Source organism: Callospermophilus lateralis, chromosome 3 (genome assembly GCF_048772815.1).
Source record: "Callospermophilus lateralis isolate mCalLat2 chromosome 3, mCalLat2.hap1, whole genome shotgun sequence".
Lineage (NCBI taxonomy): Eukaryota > Metazoa > Chordata > Mammalia > Rodentia > Sciuridae > Callospermophilus > Callospermophilus lateralis.
In genome coordinates, this window is record NC_135307.1 from 140660059 (window position 1) to 140679693 (window position 19635).

Genomic DNA, 19635 nt, shown 5'->3' on the forward strand with positions numbered 1-19635 from the left:
TTAAGTAATATAACAAAATAATATCACATAAGCCTCATTATCCTCTCCTTCTGTAATTCATTCTCATCTTTATTTTTTATGTTTCCATCATTCTAATAATCTGTGTGTCATGATGAGAAGCTGGGGAGTTGTCATGTTGTCAGGAAGCAATTGAAGAACAAAGCTGGAAGGATCAACTTTACTCATAGTATGGACCTGGTTTTTCTCCAAAAATCAACATTTTTTTTTTGTCATGCTAGAGATTTATTGGCACTTCTTGCCATGAAAAAACATCCTTCAACAACAACAAAAATTTCCAAATCTATGAGGATCCTCTTGACCTATGAGTAGTGATGTCATTATTTGGACCCCTCTCTGTTGCCAGTGTTGACAAATGAGTCAATGATCAAATTAACATAATCTCAAAATATCTATCAGAGGAATGGTAAAAACAACATGTTTTCAGGAAAGAAATCTAGGTTATTACAAGATGGCCTTAGTTGATAAATAAGCATGTTGGGGAGAGTTCCAGTACCCGATTCAGAAGAACAACAATACATTCAGTTCCATAACACCCTGCTGCTTTTTGGTGAATTCAGTATAATGCCCTGACCTGCTTTTTAAGTTTTTCTCAATTTAAACAAACTCAACTTGGTGGTAGATGTGATGGTGAAGACATATCACTGAATGCCTATACTCAGTGAACAGACAAACCTTTCGTGAGCTTTGAAACCGTAAGAGAGGGCTCTGTTTTCCTTCCCTTCACACTCCTTTGCTGTAGAATTCCTGATGCAGGAGGCGGTGTGCACCATCAAAATAGATGAGGACCCTCATCGAAATTAGGGAGTGGTTCCTTAGGTGTGCCATTAGGAGGAGCTCTTGGCATGTCCCCCACACAGGCCTGAGTTCCCATTACTAGGGAAACACTCCATTCATTCCATAAGTGCATGAGTCCTTCCATGCACCTGTGACTCCTGCCCTAAGTACAGTGATGTTCTGTTCAATGATTTTTTCATTGATGATGAAAATTAGTGGTGGTGATGTGGCGCTTTGTTTTTTGAGGTAGCCTCACATGTTAATCCCTGTGCATTATGGGAATACAATATACAAAGTATACAGAGAAGCAGAATCCCATGTGTTGTCTTGATTCTATCACGGACTAACCTGGGGTCCACTCTTAAGCCTTCACACATTCATGGGTATCTTGAATATGCCCAATATATATTATGTGTTTAGGAAATGTTTTTCCTATTCTTTATTAAATTTATTTTATTAGAGTGTAGTTATATGGAGAATTTCACAGATTGTCTTTTAAAAATATTTTTAGTTGTAGATGGACACAATACCTGTATTTTAATTATTTTTTAATGGGTGCTGAGGCTCAAACCCAGTGCCTCACTCATGCTAGACTAGTGCTCTGCCACTGAGCCACAGCCACAGCCCCAGCCCTACAGATTGTCTTTTTGATATATTATTTATAAATTTCTCTAATTTTAGATAAAGCTAGAAATAAAAGCATGGTTGATCACTTTTAGGTCTTCAGATACTTTTAGAAATCTACAGCTATCACACTAAGATGCCTTTTTTGAATTTGTTTCTGCTTCTATTACCTACTAGAAATGAAGGCAAAAATGCTTCATTGGAGAGAAATTCTCATGCTAACCTAATATAGTGCTTTCATTTCACATTTTCATAATGTGGATAATAGTTTTATTACTATAAAGTACCTTTTTGGATCATCTGATTTTTATTGTGTGTAAAGTGCTATTCTCTGAAACTGTTGACCAATATATTGCATTTAAACCACACAATACACAATAACAGTGTTCCAGCCATATGCTATGATACTTACTTTTGAGTTATTTCTGTAAATTATAATGGTGACTATTAAGTTTTTTGTTTTGTTGTTTTTGTTTTCTTTTTTTGAAATATAAGGCTACTTGTGTCAGAAAAAGAGTGGTCCTGTGGTTATTGTTCACTGGGAATTTTAAACCACATGCCCACTGTATGGTTTATTTTCATTGCCTGTCTCTGGAAGCTGTATCCATAGCAATACTTCTCCTCTTAAAGATGCCCTATTTTCAAGGGGACGACTATAATTGGAATTTCTAGAAAGCTCAGTGGTAGTGATTGAATGCTTTTAATTTTCATGTGATCCTCCTGGATAACTGAGCCCAAATCAAGAACTTTTGAAAATACATTAAAAACTATATAAATCTACCTTTGGCAGGCTGTTTTAACTGTCTGCCAAAGAATGCACTCTCTAGTCAAGGCAAAGTTTAGGAGTATGTAGAAGATTTAGCAGTTGTAATTTAATGACACCATATGAATTAAGTTCATTTGTGGCACTTTACAAATTACAGGTATCACTTTGATCTTAGTGTTTGGGTTCTTAGGAAGATCTTAATTTATGTCAGCAAATGTATTTCTCCTATGATAGCCCCTGCTAACATGGTGGAGAATTGGAATTGGCTCTGGGTTTCACATTAGGTGACTAAACCAGTGACTCTCTATTTGATTATAATCATACTGCTAAGGTCAAGAATAGGTGCTAAGACTCATTAAAAGACACCTAACTGATGTTGCTTTGGCAAGTCATGTTTTAGTAGAGATATCAAGGATGAAGAGCTGGTCCAGCATTTTTAAATGAGGGAGTACCATTTCCCAAGCCATGTTTTCTGAGGGGCCACAAGAAATCAAGTGAGACTTGAAAACAGAGAGCAAAGGGACCTTTGGGGAGAGAAAACTATCAGCTTAGGTAACACTGAACCATGTGGGAGCTAGGGGGCCAGGTAAAGGAATTTGGGAAACAACTTAAGTAGGGGAGTGAAGTGATCTGATATGAACTTTAAAAGTTTACTCTGGCACTGATGGGCAGCAAGGCTTTGGCACAGGGAATGAAATCATGGTGATATTAAGCAAATGCAGGGGATACTGGTGTGTTTTGAAACATGAGTGGTGGCAGGGGAGTGGGTGTAAAAATTCTGATGTCATTAATCTGTGTTTTTTCTACATTTGTGTTGCAATATGAAAACATCAGAAATTTAGTTAAATAACATTGCATCAAGATGACGTCCTCTTTGTCCTTTGCTGTCTTCCCAGTGGGGACCAGGCTACCCTTTGTTCAGAAAATCTGTCACAACAAACAGAATAGCTCTTTGCCTGTGTGATGCTGAGGAAGCCACATTGTCCTAAAGGAACCTGTGACCTACTTGAAAACACAGAGCACATGTAAAAAGTAGGCCCAGCAAGAACCAAGATTGGCATTTTCTTTATTATTATTATTATTATTATTATTATTATTATTATTATTATTTATTAATTTATTTATTTTTAATCCTTGTCAGCTCCTGGCACAGGGATCTCCATGTTGCAGGGATCATAATATATCTGTTGAAGCAATGAACAGGTAGATTATATGGGAGATATTCTAATCCCTGAGCCAGTTACCACAGGAATCCCGGGCCTCCCTGCAGATTGCAGGGAAAATTCCAGGAAGAGTGTATGTCTGCACTAGGCCTGGGAGGTTAGCTGGCATTCTAATTTCTGGAGAAGAGGCACAGTTGGAAGAACATTGCACAGACAAGCTGCTCTGCATGCAAAGTGGGAAGCATGAATAAGCCTTGTTCCTGTTTGCCAGATAGGATGGGGCAGCCTGGTGTGGTTGGAAGTGGGGCAAAGAGACACATTCCTGGCTAAAGAACTGGTGAATGGCAGGCGGATCAGGATGGATCTTGTGGCTTCAGTTGACAGAGGATACAAATTTTCAGAATGACAATTTAATTTTTTTTTTCATATTTGATGGAAGAGTTTATAAATAAAAGGTTAAAACAGGGCCTAAAAGCAGTTTTTGGAAATTTTCTCTGAAACAGCAGTGCTGTCATCCTTCTTCTTTTCCCAGGTTTTCTGAGCTACAATGCTCCATACATAGCTTCAGGAATTATCTTCCTCTATAAACCCTTGAGTCAACAGGGTATGGTGGTTTTGAGTCAACAGGGTATGGTGGCTCCTGGCTGCTGGATGAGTAACATGAATTGAAATTGAGTGAAAAGTACTGGTCATGACCTTCAGGCTAGTACTTGCCTGTTAATATATAGTTGTCCCTCGATAACTCTGTGAGAGTAATTCTAGCACTGCCCCTTAGATACCCAAATTCCAGGATGTTCTCATCACTTGTATAAAATGACATAGTATTTATATAAAACTTACTTTCTCTCACATACTATAAATAACCTTCGGATTACTTATAATACACAATACATAATACAATGTAAATGGTTGTGATATTTGCATTATTTAGGGAATAATGATCAGGAAAAATAAAGGTCTGTACCTGTTCATTTATAGAGGGAACTATCATGGGCCAAGTACATATTACATAATCCACCCTTGGTGGAACCTGTGGATACAGAAGGCCAATTGTATATATGTATAGAAATATATCTTCCTAATAAATTTGGAATCTGCCCAAGAAGGATATATCCAGTTTTGTTAAATGAACACTCACCCTTTTTAGTTGTTGTTGTTGGTACCAGGGATTGAATTCAGGGGTACTGAACCACTGAGCCACATCCCTAGCCCTATTGTGTATTTTATTTAGAGACAGAGTCTCACCAAGTTGCTTAGCGTCTCGCTTGTGCTGTGGCTGGCTTTGAACTCACAATCCTCCTACCGCAGCCTCCCAAGATACTGGGATTACAGGCGTGTGCCACTGCACCAGGCAAACACTCCCCCTTCTAAGCCTCACTTAAGATTCACCTCCATTATGAAATATTTTCCCAACCAAATTAAATTTCTCTGAACTCTCATTTCTACTTCTGAACAAATGGCACATGGGTTTGGGGGATGGGAGACAAACAGGAAATATAGATAAAGAAATATGGCTTCTTGCAGGGAGTGTCGAAGGATGGGAGAAGCATGGCTCCCTGTGGCTGCACTCCTAACTGGTGCCCCTTTCACTTGGCCATGGCACTTTTCCTAGGGATGGTAAGGGCATGCAAGCATATGTTGGTTTTGCCAGCTTCAAGATCCTTAAGTAAAATAACAGGCTAAATATGGATAAAAGATCTACAGATGTGGGATATGAGAGGTGTGAAGACAACACACAATTGGCTGGTACAGTGGTAAATGCCTGTAATCCCAAGGGCTCAGGAGGCTGAGACAGGAGCCCCCTGAGCCCTGATTGCAAGTTCAAAGCTAGCTTCAGCAAAAGTGAGGCACTAAGCAACTCAGTGAGACTCTGTCTCTAAATAAAATACAAAATAGGGCTGGGAATGTGGCTCAGTGGTTGAGTGTCCCTGAGTTCAATCCCAGGTACCAAAAGAAAAAAAAAAAAAAGACAACACATAATTGGAGATCAGAGACAGGGACAGCTCAATGTGCTGTAGTGTGAGTGTAATGGAAGTTTCCACTGAAAAGATGATACTCGCAGAACAGCAGAGACCAGGAGGAGAGTTTCTTACAGGTAATAGCTTGGTGGTCTTTACATATCAGAACAAGGTTTGGTGGTAGGAGCAGACTTTGTGCTCAGGAATGGTTTTCAAATGAAAACTATGACCCTCAAAATACATTTACTGCTTGTCATTCAACTTTTATAATTGATATAATGGGAATTTTTCAAATCAAAAACCCTTAGTCGTTATTCAAGGAATATAAATGAATGTGAAACTGATGTTAAAAAGAATAGAAAAGGCTACCATGTGAAGGTGCTGAAATTCCAATGTGAAACTGAATCACCATTGGTATCACTACATCTAGGTGACATGTCATCTGGACATCGGGGAGGTATTTTACAGGAAAAAACATGTGAAGAGGAAAGGAAAAGTACATCCTTGAAGGTCTGGACAGCAGTCTGCCCAGTGCTGTTCTCTCAGTGCCAATGAGAATATAGGGACATTCCGTTTATTATGGGAAATCATTATTGTCTGCAATAAAAATGTTCATCTGTAAGTTTTACATAAGAGAGAAAGATCAAACTAAAAAGTGTACATAGATTACTCCATAAGCATCTTAATGTCTTTGTTTCTTCTCTCTGCTTGTTTATACTGTAATATTAATAAATGCAGCGTTTTAATGAGCTTTGACTGAATTACGTTCAGAGAGTTGGTGCAGGATGTTCCTTGGAGACACATAACCGAAGTTCCCAGTTTCTGGAGGGAAGTCTGTTCCTCATTAGCTGGGACAGCTAAGAGCATGCTTGCTCAGAAGAGTGGGAGCCACAGCATGAGCCCACCTGTGCCTCAACAGGACGAGGCCTTGTCTCTGCCCTGCTGTGGAGTAACCCCAGGGCTTTCATTAAAAGTGTCAGGCGGTTTCCCCAGAGCAAGTGCTGATGGCATGTCATGTTGGTGTCTCTGGAGGAGCTGCGCTGACACCTACTAATAGTCTGACAAACGGTTAAGTAGCTGTTTCAGCTTGGGTTGAGGAATCAAGCATGCCATACCTGAGCATGGAGCCCAGAGCATGTGTTCTCTCCGAATTCAGTGTTGTTCTATGTTGGCAGGCTCTACCCCATCTAAATCCCCTGCAGAGTACATTCCAGAGAAAACTGTTTTTTAAATAAGCCAGAATCTTTTTGCAGATGGATTTGTGTGATCATTTGATTTTTGACTGTCTAGCATCTAAAATCCCTCTTATGTTCGAGGACTTTCCCATTGCATCTGGAGGAGACTATGTCAGAACCCACTTGCATTTAGAAGCTGGAAAGCCTAGTCTCCCTTTCTGAGCTCTGATACTGGGGCATGGGTGCATGGCTAGGCAGATGTTTCATAGGAGGCCTTTGTGCATCAAACAAAGCAAAGAAGCAGGAAAAGAGAATTCATATTAGAAGAAGCCACAGGCAGGGTTTAGAGACAGGAGTATCCTATAGAATTATAATATAATACTAGCTATTATAATAGCATTAGCTATTATAATATAATATTATATTAACTATTATAATATAACACTATGTGCTTAAGTTATTCTTTGGTGGACAGCAAATTTTTTATTCTGATTTTCCAGGCTTTGCAGGGGTTCTGAGAGCTGAATTAGTTAAATAAATTATTTTTTTCTATGAAATTTAGACAGGGCTTCTTTCCATTGTTTGCAGTTAAGACCCAAACTCATTCATTTAGATCTGTGATTTGATTGTTGTCTAGTGGTAACTGACCAATAATGGCGTCTAATGGCATTGACTTAAAAGGTTTGGCCAGGTATCCAAGTGTCTAGACTACAAGTCAGTGGAATGGAATCTTCTGTTTCAAACTGAACCTCAACCATACGTCTGCTCTTCTCCATTTTCTTAAAAAAATATTATCCTCATGAAGGCTCCTGTATACTTAGTGTCTCTCTCAATACGCAGTACCTCAGAGCTCCTGGTTATTAAGTGAATTAGATGTTGGTTCATTGACCTGAATAGCAGGTCAACAGGTCAAGAGGCGCAAGCACTCTCTGCATTAGGCCCTGGCCCAGGACTACTTGGCATTTGTTGGAGAAGCATCTGTCCTTATGCCCTCAATTAATTTAGCATGCACGGCTTTGTAAAGTACCAATGTGCTGGGGACACAGGCAATGAGTTAATGTTGTAAGGATATTATGGGGCTATTCATTCTTTCCCTGACAGTTCCAATTCTACATTCCCTCTGCCAAATCTGACAAAAGGGAAGAGAATTTTTGGTAGCACTCTGAATTCAACTTCAGATTTAGAATTGTCTTACTTTTGTGTGTGTGGTTTTGGAGGGTGTGGGAGATAGGGCAGAAAAAAAGAAGAGATGAGAAGTAAGGGATAAGCTTAAGATATTTTAAGATACAATTCCCAAACTATTTCATTGAATTATGTGTCTGTATGTTTCATAGCACCAAAAACGTAACTCACGTGGTCTTATAATACACTGAGTATATAGAATCATACATGTTTGTGGTCAGTAAAAGCAGCATTTTAAATCTTAAAGAGTCATTTCTACACTTCTTTTGCACGTCTTCTCACAGCCATGTACATGATGGAAGTTTTCATAGGCTTTTAATTGCAGAAGAGTAACCATCCATTCTGACCTAAAGAAAGTTTAGGATCTAAGCAGAGATGTGCTCCATTTTCCCTTTTGTTTCCAGCCGACATATAGTAACAGTTTTATAATATAGGGTGATGTTTTGATAAATACAGTGTGTAATAATTAAATCAGGGTACTTACCATATTTATCAACTCATAGATTAATCATTTATTATTGGTGAGAAACTTCAATATCCTTCCTTCTTGCTACTTTGAAATATATTCAATGCAACGTTGTCAACTGTAGTTTCCCTGTTATGCGGGAGAAGCCGGAATGCATTCCTCCTGCCTAACTGTGACTTTGTACTTCTTGATGAATCTTGACCACTCAGCTGTCACTCCTACCCTGCCCAGCCTCTAGTCACTACTAGAGCAGCTTCTTTAGATCTCATGTGAATGGAGATCAGGCAGTATTTCTTTCTGTGCCTAACTTATTTAATAAAATTGTCCTCCCAGTTCATCCATGCTGCGGCAAAAAAAAACTAGGTGTCATCTGTATTATGGCTGAATATTATTCATGTATGTACATGTGCCACATTTTTTTATCCACTCATCCATCGATGGACCCTTATTTTGATTTCTTGACTACTGTGAATAGTGTTACAATAAACATGGGAGTACAAATATTTCTTCAGCCTATTGACTTCATTTCCTTTAAATATATACCTGATAATGGAATGCTGGATCATGTGATAGATATATTTTTGACTTTTTGAGGAACCTGTGAATTTTATAAGGACTATATTAATGTATATCCCTCCAGCTGTGCGTAAGAGTTCCCTTTCTACACACACACACACACAAACACACACACACTTATTTATTTGTTTATTTATTTATTTATTTTGATAGTAGCTATAATAACTAGGGCAAGGTGATAGCTCATTGTAGCTTCAATTGGCATTTCTCTGATGATTAATACTATTGAACACTCATATATTTTTTGGCCATTTGCATGTCTTCTTTTGAGAATCCTTTTTTTTTTCCCAGATCTTTTACCCATCTTTAAACTGGATTGTGTGTGGACTTTGAGGGTTTTTGTTTTGTTTTGTTTTGTTGTTGTTGTTGTTTATTTTTGCTATTGAGTTTCTTTTTAAAATAAAACAAAGAACTGGATCCTCTCACAGGTCAAACTGACAGTCCTCCTGTGAGACCTGTATGGTTACTGACTTTCAGCTGTATCTGAGCTGAGTTGGGTATTGTGTATCAGGTCCTACGTTGTTAAGATGCTAAAAGACCTATAGACTTTGTCCACCTTCCACTTTCCCAAAGAGGGCTTCCAAAGAGCTTTCGAAAAGTCTCACCTTCCCTCTTTCACCAAACATGAAATTTTCATTGTTGGAAAACTACATGGCTTTTGTTTACTGTGCTTTTGACTCTTTATGTACTCAGTTGTCATTGACCAATGTTTGTTCTCTTGCCAGGGAAGAGTGATCCTTTTTGCTTGTTGGAGGTAGGCAATGACCGGCTTCAGACACATACCATTTACAAAAACCTCAACCCGGAGTGGAACAAAGTTTTTACATTGTAAGTGCTTTAGCCTCTGAAATACAGAGGAGTGGCTTTAACTTAAAGCAATTATCCTTGATATGTTTGGGGCAGGCTGGGGCTCTTGAGTGGAACTTTTTGTCCATTTTTATGTGCAAAGAGTGAATTTTATTGTTTCTTTTTCCTTAAAACCTTTTATACTTTTATTTTATGGAGTGTGGTGTTAATAATAGAAGAGACCATTTGGAACTGCAAGGGAGTGTTATAGAAGGCATTTGTAAAGTAGATCTTTCAAGTGACTAAATTAATCTGTGGGTATATGGAAGCCTCCATGTATCTAAACCAATTTATTCCTCAGTTAAATAAAGTCACAAATGGAGACCTGCCTTAAATTCAAGGAGCTTGTACGCTCTAACATTATCTTAAATGCTTGAAAGCTTGTATTATGCCAGAGTCATTAGGAAATACATATTATTTGTGAATCTTTAATGACTCCCAGAGCCTCCTTGTATTTACATTTAGCTGAATGACCCACTCCATAGCAATGCCCTGCCCACTCCATCAAACTTGTCTATTAAGGAGGCAGGATATACTTAATTTTCCTACTTTAGATTTCAAGGCACCGGACCATCAAGGGATGAATTTGAGTGAAATGATGGTACGTTATCCTCACAAAGCTGAATAAATGCTTAGTCTACAATAGTCAAATTTGCTTGTGTGGATTTGATGATATTAGTAGAAATCTCCCAAAGACCAATGATAAGTGGATCAGCTCTGCCAACAGGTCTGCCAGTGGCCAGAAATAAGAGTGTCTGTCTCTCTAACACATTGTCAGTGATCATGGCTCTATTTTCATTTTCACTGGTGTCTGCCTTCTGGTCAACAACAACAACAACAACAACAACAAAAGTTTCTAAATATGCCTTGGATTTTTGGCATTTGTGTTTCGACCACAGGAGGCTTTCTCACTATTTCATTAAATGTGAATTTTACCTTTCCTTTTCATTAACTTAAAGAAAATGTGATGCTTACTTTTCTCATTTCGAAGCAACTTTCTGAAATCATTTCCCTTTTCCTCTCACTCTTTGTCTCCTTTATTCTGCTCCTCTAACAGTTGCACCCTCAAGTGCACATCTACATGGAAAGAAAATGTCAGTAAAAAAGTTGACTTGATTTTTTTTTTTTTTTCATGTGGATGTCTGAGTCTTCTATGATGGAAGGCTTGGGAATACAGTCAGTTTGATTTAATTTTTAGAATTTAATTAAATGGTAGTTTTATACTCTGAGGACACACAGACTTAATTAGTGAAACGGTGTTTTCAGATCTTCATGCAACAGACTTTCACTTGTGTGTTTTTGTGTATAAGACCTGATATTTCTTGTTTCAGTCCCATTAAAGACATCCATGATGTTTTGGAAGTGACAGTGTTTGATGAAGATGGAGATAAACCCCCTGATTTTCTTGGAAAAGTTGCCATTCCCTTGCTGTCTGTAAGTTCCCTTCGTTCATCAACAATTTGCAAGTTATTTAACAGTTGATGAGTTTCTGTGATCCAGAGTTGCTTTGTCCTTGTCAGTGCTAGAAAAAGAAATATTCTTGTAGCTGTAGCAGCAAACTACCATTTTATTCCTTTTCCTTATGTCTGAGTTATAAAGAGACATCATCTTTTCTGTGTCAGTCCAGTATTGATTTAATCAACCACAACATTTTGTCCAGTCTGTCAATTCACTCTCAGTCTTTCTCTTCATTTTTAAGCTTGGAGTTTCCATTTGATTTCAAGGAATATGGATCTACGACTCAGATTTCCATTTATTAATGGAAAATATGTATTTCTTTATACCTCCTTACCCTACGTTTCCTCAAAATTAAATTGTTGCTAACTGCACGTTCATTCTCAGCTCTGCGGAAGACCTTTTATCCCAAAGTTCCATTTGTATTTATTTTTTTTTTTTACTTGGCCTGTTCATTTGCAGCCTCCAAAAATATTTTGTGGAAGAAAGCAAGAGATGTCTCTTAGAAATGGGAGAGTGTTTCTGTAGTCTGGTTTAAAGAGAACATACTGGGGTCAGCAAAAAGGAAATGCTGAATGAAAAAAATACTTTTAAAACACAGCAGAGAAAACATCAAAGAAAGCCAAAAACATGTGCAACGTGGGCAAAAAGGAAAACTATGGAGCACATTTCCCCATCCATTAAATGGGCATTAACATGTAGGTCTGATGAACTGTTCTGAGAGAATTTTATGTTTTTCCTTCAACTAGCAACACGGTTTGTTGTAGACTATGGCTTCATCAGCCTATGAGATTTTATTTCTTCCCAAAGACTTATTTTTTCAAAGCTACTTGTGCATCTTTGTGGATGGAGCACTCTGTAATTTAACCATGAGGTTAGTCTAGCTCACACAATGTTTACAGAAAGGGGAACGCTATACCTCTTAATATCTCTTCGTCTGTTTTTGATCGCTTGGTTAATTTCTCCCCAAGTTCTCATATCCCTGATGTTACTCTAAGAGCCTGCGTGAAGCATCTGCTCCCTCGTACAGCCGGCTCCTGCCAAATGCTCCGAGCTGTCGGCAGCAGACTGCGGGGCTCACAGAGAGGAGGTGGTGATTTGGGATTTCCCCCTTTTTTTATTACAGTGTTGTCAGTTATTCCTGAAAGAATACATGTAACGGAATATGGGGCATGCTTTTAGAGACCCTAAAGGTACTAGGAGAAAAACTCTTCTTTACAATTCACTTTCCTCTATTCACTAATTTTTTTGACATTTCTCTTCTTACTTTCATGCATAAATATTAGTAGCACATTTTATTTCTTGCAAGGTGAACACATTTGCTGATTTTTTAAAACTCTCCCATTTTGTTTGTGAAAGTTTCATGCCTGTGGTCTACAATTGCCACAACTCTCTTAGTCTACTTGCTTCCTTCCTTCTTTCTCTTTTTCTTCCCGCGTGCTCTACTTGGCAGATCTAAGAATTTAACTTCAGCTACATCAGTGCTTCTCAACCTTAACACTGTTGACATTTGGAACCAGAATAGTCTTCATCACATGGAGCTTTCTTGTTGCATTGTAGAATGTCCAGAAACACCTTTGACTTCCATGCTTACATAACTTACTTACATGACTTCCAATGGATAGCAGCTGCCACCCACTACTGCTATGACAACCAAAGTAATCTGCAGACATTTCCAAAGATCCTGAAGAGTCAGGAAATCCCTCCCAGTGTAGAACCATTGACTTAAACTAAATCATTTTTCAAAACATTCCTCCAAAATACAAGGTGAAATATTTTGTGGAAGAGCTGGTTGAAATACAAATAGCCATTCATCTTGACATTTTTTTCAGGTTCATGATAGCTTTCCTAAGGTCTGTTGATCATTCTGTCAATAGACATTGATCCAGTGTCACTGTGCACCAGGCGCTGTTTTAGGTGACACAGTACCAATGATGACCCTAAGGGAGATCTCTCCTCACTTGGAGCTCATGGCTTCAAGATGTGTAGAAGAGGACACATAAACAAAGTGACACAAATTGTACACAGTATGTTAGATGGGGAAAAATCAAGCAGAGGGAGGATTGCAATTTTCCATGGCTGGCCAGTGAGAGCCACAAAAAAGGGGACGTTTGAACGAGAATATAGATGAGGAAGTGAGTCTTATGATATCTGGGGAAACTTTCATGCATGCTTCCTGCTTTGCAGCAGGACCTTGATTGTCAGATTCCAGAAATCTCTGGGTACCACTGTGGATAGAATGGTGTGAGTCAGTTGGAGAAAATTGAGATGCAGAACAGGAAAAGACCCTGGAGGACTTGGAAAGCCAAAATTTGAAGAACTTGGCTTTTTCTTTTTGGAAGATGAGGAACCACAGGGTGTTTCGAGATAGAGAGTGCTTGATTTATTTTACTTTATTTGTTTGTTTCTAGGATAAATGGGCTGTGGCACATCTGGAAATATATGCCAATATGAAAGGTCTTTGCTTTGTGAAGCAGCATGGCTGGTCCTTTTTCCTTATGGATTTTGGAGTCCCTGGCATTGAATATGATACTTCAGCTGCTGCCATTCAGTGTGGCTGATCTGATTCAGATTCATTTCTGATTTATTTTTGATTCTTTGACCCATAAATCGGGGAAGCGATCAGACCCCACAGTGTATCCCTGTGCTTGTCTTGACATCTTATGCTCCACCTGCCATTTCCAAATTAATTGATCTGTTATGTTACATGGAGATATAAATATGTTTTTTTTAAATGCTATGACCCTCATTATCACTGGCATACTTTGAGCTGATTATTTCATTGATCATTCTATATACAAGTAATTCTAACTTGTGGTTTAGAGAGTACATTTTAAAAGCTACCTATTTAGATCTAGGATTTTTTTCTTTAGTATATATACTGACTGATGCCTAACTAGCAAACTCTGTGCTGTACACTTAACATATGTTGAATCATTAATTCTCTGATGACTTAATAAGACATGCTTTATTATTATGCCAATATACAAATTAGGAAACCGAGGCACAGAAAGAATCCTATAGCTGCTGAGTGATGGACGCAGGATTTTAATTTAGGCAGTTTCATATTAGAGCCTGAGCTTCTAAGAAATGTCAGATGGGCACAGTAAAGACCCATGAAATGAATATTGTGCCCAAAGCAGTAGACAAACAAGACCTCAAATCACAAGGGCCCCAGGAAAGGAACTAGACGATAGGAAGTGAGAAGTATGGATGTAAGCATTTAGAAGACAAGGAGTTGGAACTGGGTCAGGAGGGAATAGGGTGTTGGTAGTGACTTCAGTGAGGTCAAGAGGGAAGATCTTCTATGTAGAAGAGAGATGTGAGCAGTAAAGCAGAGGAGGGACACATGCTGGGGCCAGGAGGGGCCTGTGTCTGGAGCTCAGCATGATTACAGAAGGGGAGGGGAGGAGGAAGGTCACTCAGGCCTGTGGAGGGTGCAGGGAGGTTTGGCTTATTCTGTCAGCAGGAAGCTGCTGAAAGGTTTTGACCATGGGACAGAGACATCAGTGCAATTGACTAGGAAGAAAATTTTCCTACAGTATTAAGCAAATCTGAGAGGAATTCACTGAAATTCCTAGAATTAAATAAGCATTAAATTGTATGCTTCTTAGGAGAAGGACTTATTTTTTTTTTGGGGGGGGCGGTTAATATGAGAAAGTAGTATAAAAATGAATTTATTGGTGCTTCACTATCATGTCTACAGAATACAGAACAATATTCAATAATGTATCCTTTTATGTTTAAAAACAAATATTTTATTTTAATTTATAATTAACAATTTGTCCCCAATGGAATGGGAACAGTTTTGTGAAAATGAGTTTTTTTTTTTTTTTTTTGTCAAGTCATAAACTAAAATTTGGCTTGCTTTTGGAGACAATGCAAACTACATTTTTTTTTTTTTTAACATCTAAGTAGAAAGTGCAGAAGGTACTTTAACTTTTAATCTTACTCTAAATGTTAATGTGTTAAGTGCATTTAAGCCTGTTAAATAAAGAGCCTGTTCTAAATTCACTATATCTTTTTAATCAGGGTGAAAGTACTAGCTGACTATTGGTTCATTTAAAATCCATATACTGAAATAAGTATATTTATTAGTGGTGGTGAATTGTTCAAGATGTATATGTACAATTTGGTCGTATATCAGGATTCAAAGAATCCAGGCCAGTAAGCCCTCCTTCCATAGATTTTATTTCTCTTAGTTTTGAAAAAAAATTAATTATTCTACAGATATTCAAAGCTCTTTAATCAAATACAGGTGATTAAGAACAGTGGGAAACTGAGATTAGACTGCATTACCATCTGAAGACTTCTTCCATGGCTGGTCAGTGAGAGCAAAAAAGGGGACATATATCTCCTCATTTTCACTTTGCTCCTGTACTCTTCTAATCAGTCAATTTACTATATAGTGAACTTTCTATATAGTAAATACACACAGTGGAAAGCAATAAGCACATTTCAGAGTTTTCAAAATATTTTGGGCAGTAGACATTCTCTTCTAATAATTAGTTGGCTCAATCTATTTATTTAACATGTCTATCCTCAATTTAAGTGATACCAAATGTGTCTTGAAAATCGGACTGTATTCTCCTCTAGGTCAGTCCTTCTTATTCATTCATACAATTGTTCCCTTAGAGTTATCTAATGGGCCAATTTAGGATGACTAAAATTTGCCTTACAGACTTGATCTATAAAATAGGAAAAAGCATACATTTATTATTTTCTAATAACCAAGAAAGAATCATCCAAACTTTGAGAGACTGCATTTTGAAACAAACATGAGTCCTTTTGTATGGGTCAGAACAACATGGACACAAGAGTGTGTCATCACAATCTTGGGGCCTTCCCAGTGCCATTAGAAAGCCCCAGCATCCTCAGTGGATTCAGGTACTTGATAAGTAGCTGCACCAACAGCAACTTCACCTAGTTTTATGAGACAAATTTTCTGTAGTTGCTTATACCAAATAAATGCCATGCAAATATCTCTACATTTTCAATTAAGTATTTATCTGTACAAGTTTCACCTGTGATGGTTTTGCCCAATTTAATAAACTCACATAATCATAGATTTTTTTAGACTAAAGCCGAAATGATAACCATTAAAGTAAATAATATTGATATTTAACTTTATGTTAATGGCTTTATCATTAGGTTTAATACAATGTAAAGTGGTCTGTGGCTAAGATTTGATTTTCTAGGGTATAAATTTGATCAGGGAATCCCAAGTGATTCATCTTTGAGGATAGAAAATGAGTAATAAGGAAAAGAAGATGGGTCACCTGAGAGTTTATTTGATAAAGGCAAGACTTGAATCTCAATGTGGACAATGATGGTCATTTCTTAACACAAACTTTCAATTCTTCTTACCCCTTACTTTTGTTCCAATAAGTCCATTGGAATAAATAAAAATAAAATAGGGCAATTTTGTCCAGCATCCTGGGAACCTAGGTAATGGCACCTTTAATATGTTTGAATTATCATGAAACATATGCAGTATAATGACTGGGTAGTATATTGGTTAGGACAGATAGGCTGGGAGGGAGAAGAGAGAAAGGGAGAGAAGGGCCTACTGGGATTGCGCTAACATCAAACAACAAGATGGCCTGGGCACCATGGCATACACTTGTAATCCCAGTGGCTGAGGGACTCAAGCAAGAAGATTGAAAATTCAAAGCCAGTCTCAGCAACTTAGCAAGGCCCTAAGCAACTTATTGAGACCCTGACTCAAAAAACAAAACAAAAAGAAAGGGCTAAGGATGTATCTCAGTGGTTAAGCACCCTGGGTTCAATCCCTAGTACCAAATAACATAACAAAAAACATGGCCATTACACAGTGTATCAATGAACATATCGCTTGTGAGAGTAGATGTCGGATAGGCTCAACTTTTCTATTAAATGGAAAAAAAAAATCTTACATTGAACAGAGTAAAATCTAAATGCTGCTGCATTGAGATACCTACAACATAGTAATAATAAAATTAAATAGTAAAAGTATAGAATATAAATGTAAATAAACAGTGAGTCAAAAACATGATACACTGAGTTATTCTAGTCATTATAAAAAAAAAGACTGAACTACCAGTAAGATTATAAAAAACATGAACCTGTATATGAATTATTTCCCATTTTCTTTCCTATATAAAATACAAGAAAAAAATTGAAAAAAATTAGAATCACCAAATGATAATGTGTATTATTTACCCATGTTTGAAAATATCACAAACAAAAGCAAGCTGTGATGATTCCTGGAGATTGTAATGTTCAAATGTACAAATTTTAAGAACTGTTTGTTAGTGAAAATCCCTGTGACAGCCACTGAAAATAAAATACAAATAAGTATAGAAATTATTCTGCTCAAAAAATCCATTTAACATGTTCAAATATTGATTGTATGGGTCAAAAATACCTCAATAAATTTCAGAAAAGGCAGAAATTGTACTGTGGTTCCAATATCATATTTTTATGAAAATAGAAATTAAAAATCAAAAGAAACACATGTTTAAGTACTTGGTGGGGAAAAGTAACTAATTTGGATACTAAAACTACAATCTAGACTACTTAAAAAGTAACAATTAAATACTATACATAAAAACTAAGAGTAAGAGTCAAAAGTATTATTCAAAGGAAATTTTTACCTTGGGTGGTTTTGTCATTAAATATAAAGATTAAAAATCAATTATATATCTCAACAAAAGAAACTAGAATAAAACTAAAAAAATTAGGAAGGAATGATGAAGATAAAAGAGAGACAGGTCATGAGGTGTAGCTCAATTGCCTGCCTAGCATGTAAAGGCCCTAGATTGGATACTGCACTGTAGAATACACACACCCCAACAATGTAAAATAGATGTCATCAATGAATAAGATAAATCCAAGTATCAGCCCCCCACCCCCAAATAATAACAAAATGGACAGGAACTTACAGAGTTAATGCCAAAAGAGGAAAAACATCAAGAATGAGGAAACAGTGAACAAATAAACAACACACACACACAAAAACAGCACCACAGAATATTGCTGTGAAGACTACTACCAAACTTTATTGAGGGGTCGCCGAGAAATGAAGTGCAGAAACACACTGGGAGAATGTGTGGTATAAGTATTTTCTTTCTTTCTTTTTTGTACTAGGGGTTGACCCAGGGGTGCTTAACCACTGAGTCACATCTCCATGCCTTTGTTTGTTTGTTTGGTTGGTTGGTTGGTTTTTATTTTGAGACAGGATCTCACTAAGTTGCTTAGGACCTTGCTAAGTCGCTGAGGTTGACCTTGAACTTGTGATCCTGAGAACCTGTGTTCTGTAAAGATGTGGAGTCTTTCCAAATGAACTGCAAATATAATACAGTTTTGCACATGGTTGAATGGACTGGTGAAAAACAGCAAAGAAATTTATCTTAACAAGTATGGACTAACTTGGATATTGGGTATTTAATATACAGTAAAGTGAAAATTACTAATTATGCAGAAACGAGAACACATAATCAAATTTTTTCTGTTCTTTACTCCCTGCATCCTAGTCTTCCCCAAACAAGAAAATAACAGATATAATTTGCTTTATGAGTGTGTTTTTTCCAAACCTTAAAGGGTCAAGTAATTCTTCTTTAAATTCATTAAGAACATAAAAATGAGCTGAGCATGAAGGTGCACACCTGTAATCCTAGCTACCAGAGAGACTGAGGCAGGAGGATAGCAAGTTTGAGTTCAGCCTCAGCAACTTAGTGAGATCTTGTCTCATTAAAAAAAAAAAAAAAAGCGGAGGCGGGGCGGTGCGGGGTGGCTGAGGATGTGGCTCAGTGGTTAAGGACCAAAACCAAACCAAAACAAAACAAAACAAAACAAATTGGAAAATTCATGAATTTTACTTGAGACTAGAAAACCTGACATCAAAAACACATTTAACTCACTTTTTTTTTTTTTTCCAGTGCTGGTGTTTGAACTCAGAGCCTTGCAAATGCTAGGCAAGTGCTATATCAGTAAGTTACATCCCCAGCCCCCAAATTACAGATGTAATAAGAAGGAAATTGTTCATATACCTTTCTTGGACTATCAGAAAGTTTAGGAACTTTAATGTGTAATGTACATCACTTATATGTTAAAAGAAGAAAACAAACAACAATATAATATGAAAAAATAGTCTAATAAGTTACTAATTGAAGACACTTTCTTAATGTGATGGACGATATCTGTCAGAAATTTCAAGGCCTAAGAGTCATTGCTGAAATACCAGCTGTATTCCTTCTCTTTCTTCACTTTAAATAGAGGATAACAATAGCAGTCTCTGCATCAGATTGTTTGAGAATTTAATGAGTTTGTTTATGAATTAACAAGTGAAAATTAAGGCTTTTATGTTAGCTCCAGTCAATGCAGAATTATATGAAGAAAGAAAGAATGTGTATTTTAACAAAACACATTTGTAGAGACTCTTTGATGTCAGATATCTATAAACATAAAAAATAATACATAACATTAAAATAAAAAGGTCTCTAAGATCAATATTAACTAAACAAGATCAATGGCTATACTCATAGGAATGATTTAAAAAAAAAAATCTAAAAAAGCATCAGACTACAATAGAAAGCAAATTAGAATGTGTAAGACTTAGGTGAGGGAATTCTAGAAGCATACTGAAGTA

At 37.1% G+C, this 19635-nt stretch overlaps 1 protein-coding gene across 4 annotated transcripts in view; it reads left to right on the forward strand.

The window, feature by feature from the left end:
* Mctp2 (multiple C2 and transmembrane domain containing 2) overlaps positions 1 to 19635 on the forward strand; it is a 160870-nt gene that overhangs the window by 66914 nt on the left and 74321 nt on the right. For all 4 annotated transcript variants that reach the window (XM_076848831.2, XM_076848832.2, XM_076848833.2 and 1 more), the window contains exons 12-13: positions 9431 to 9533; positions 10883 to 10985. In XM_076848831.2, the coding sequence (XP_076704946.2) occupies positions 9431 to 9533; positions 10883 to 10985 (206 nt within the window). The remainder of the gene's footprint in view (positions 1 to 9430; positions 9534 to 10882; positions 10986 to 19635) is intronic.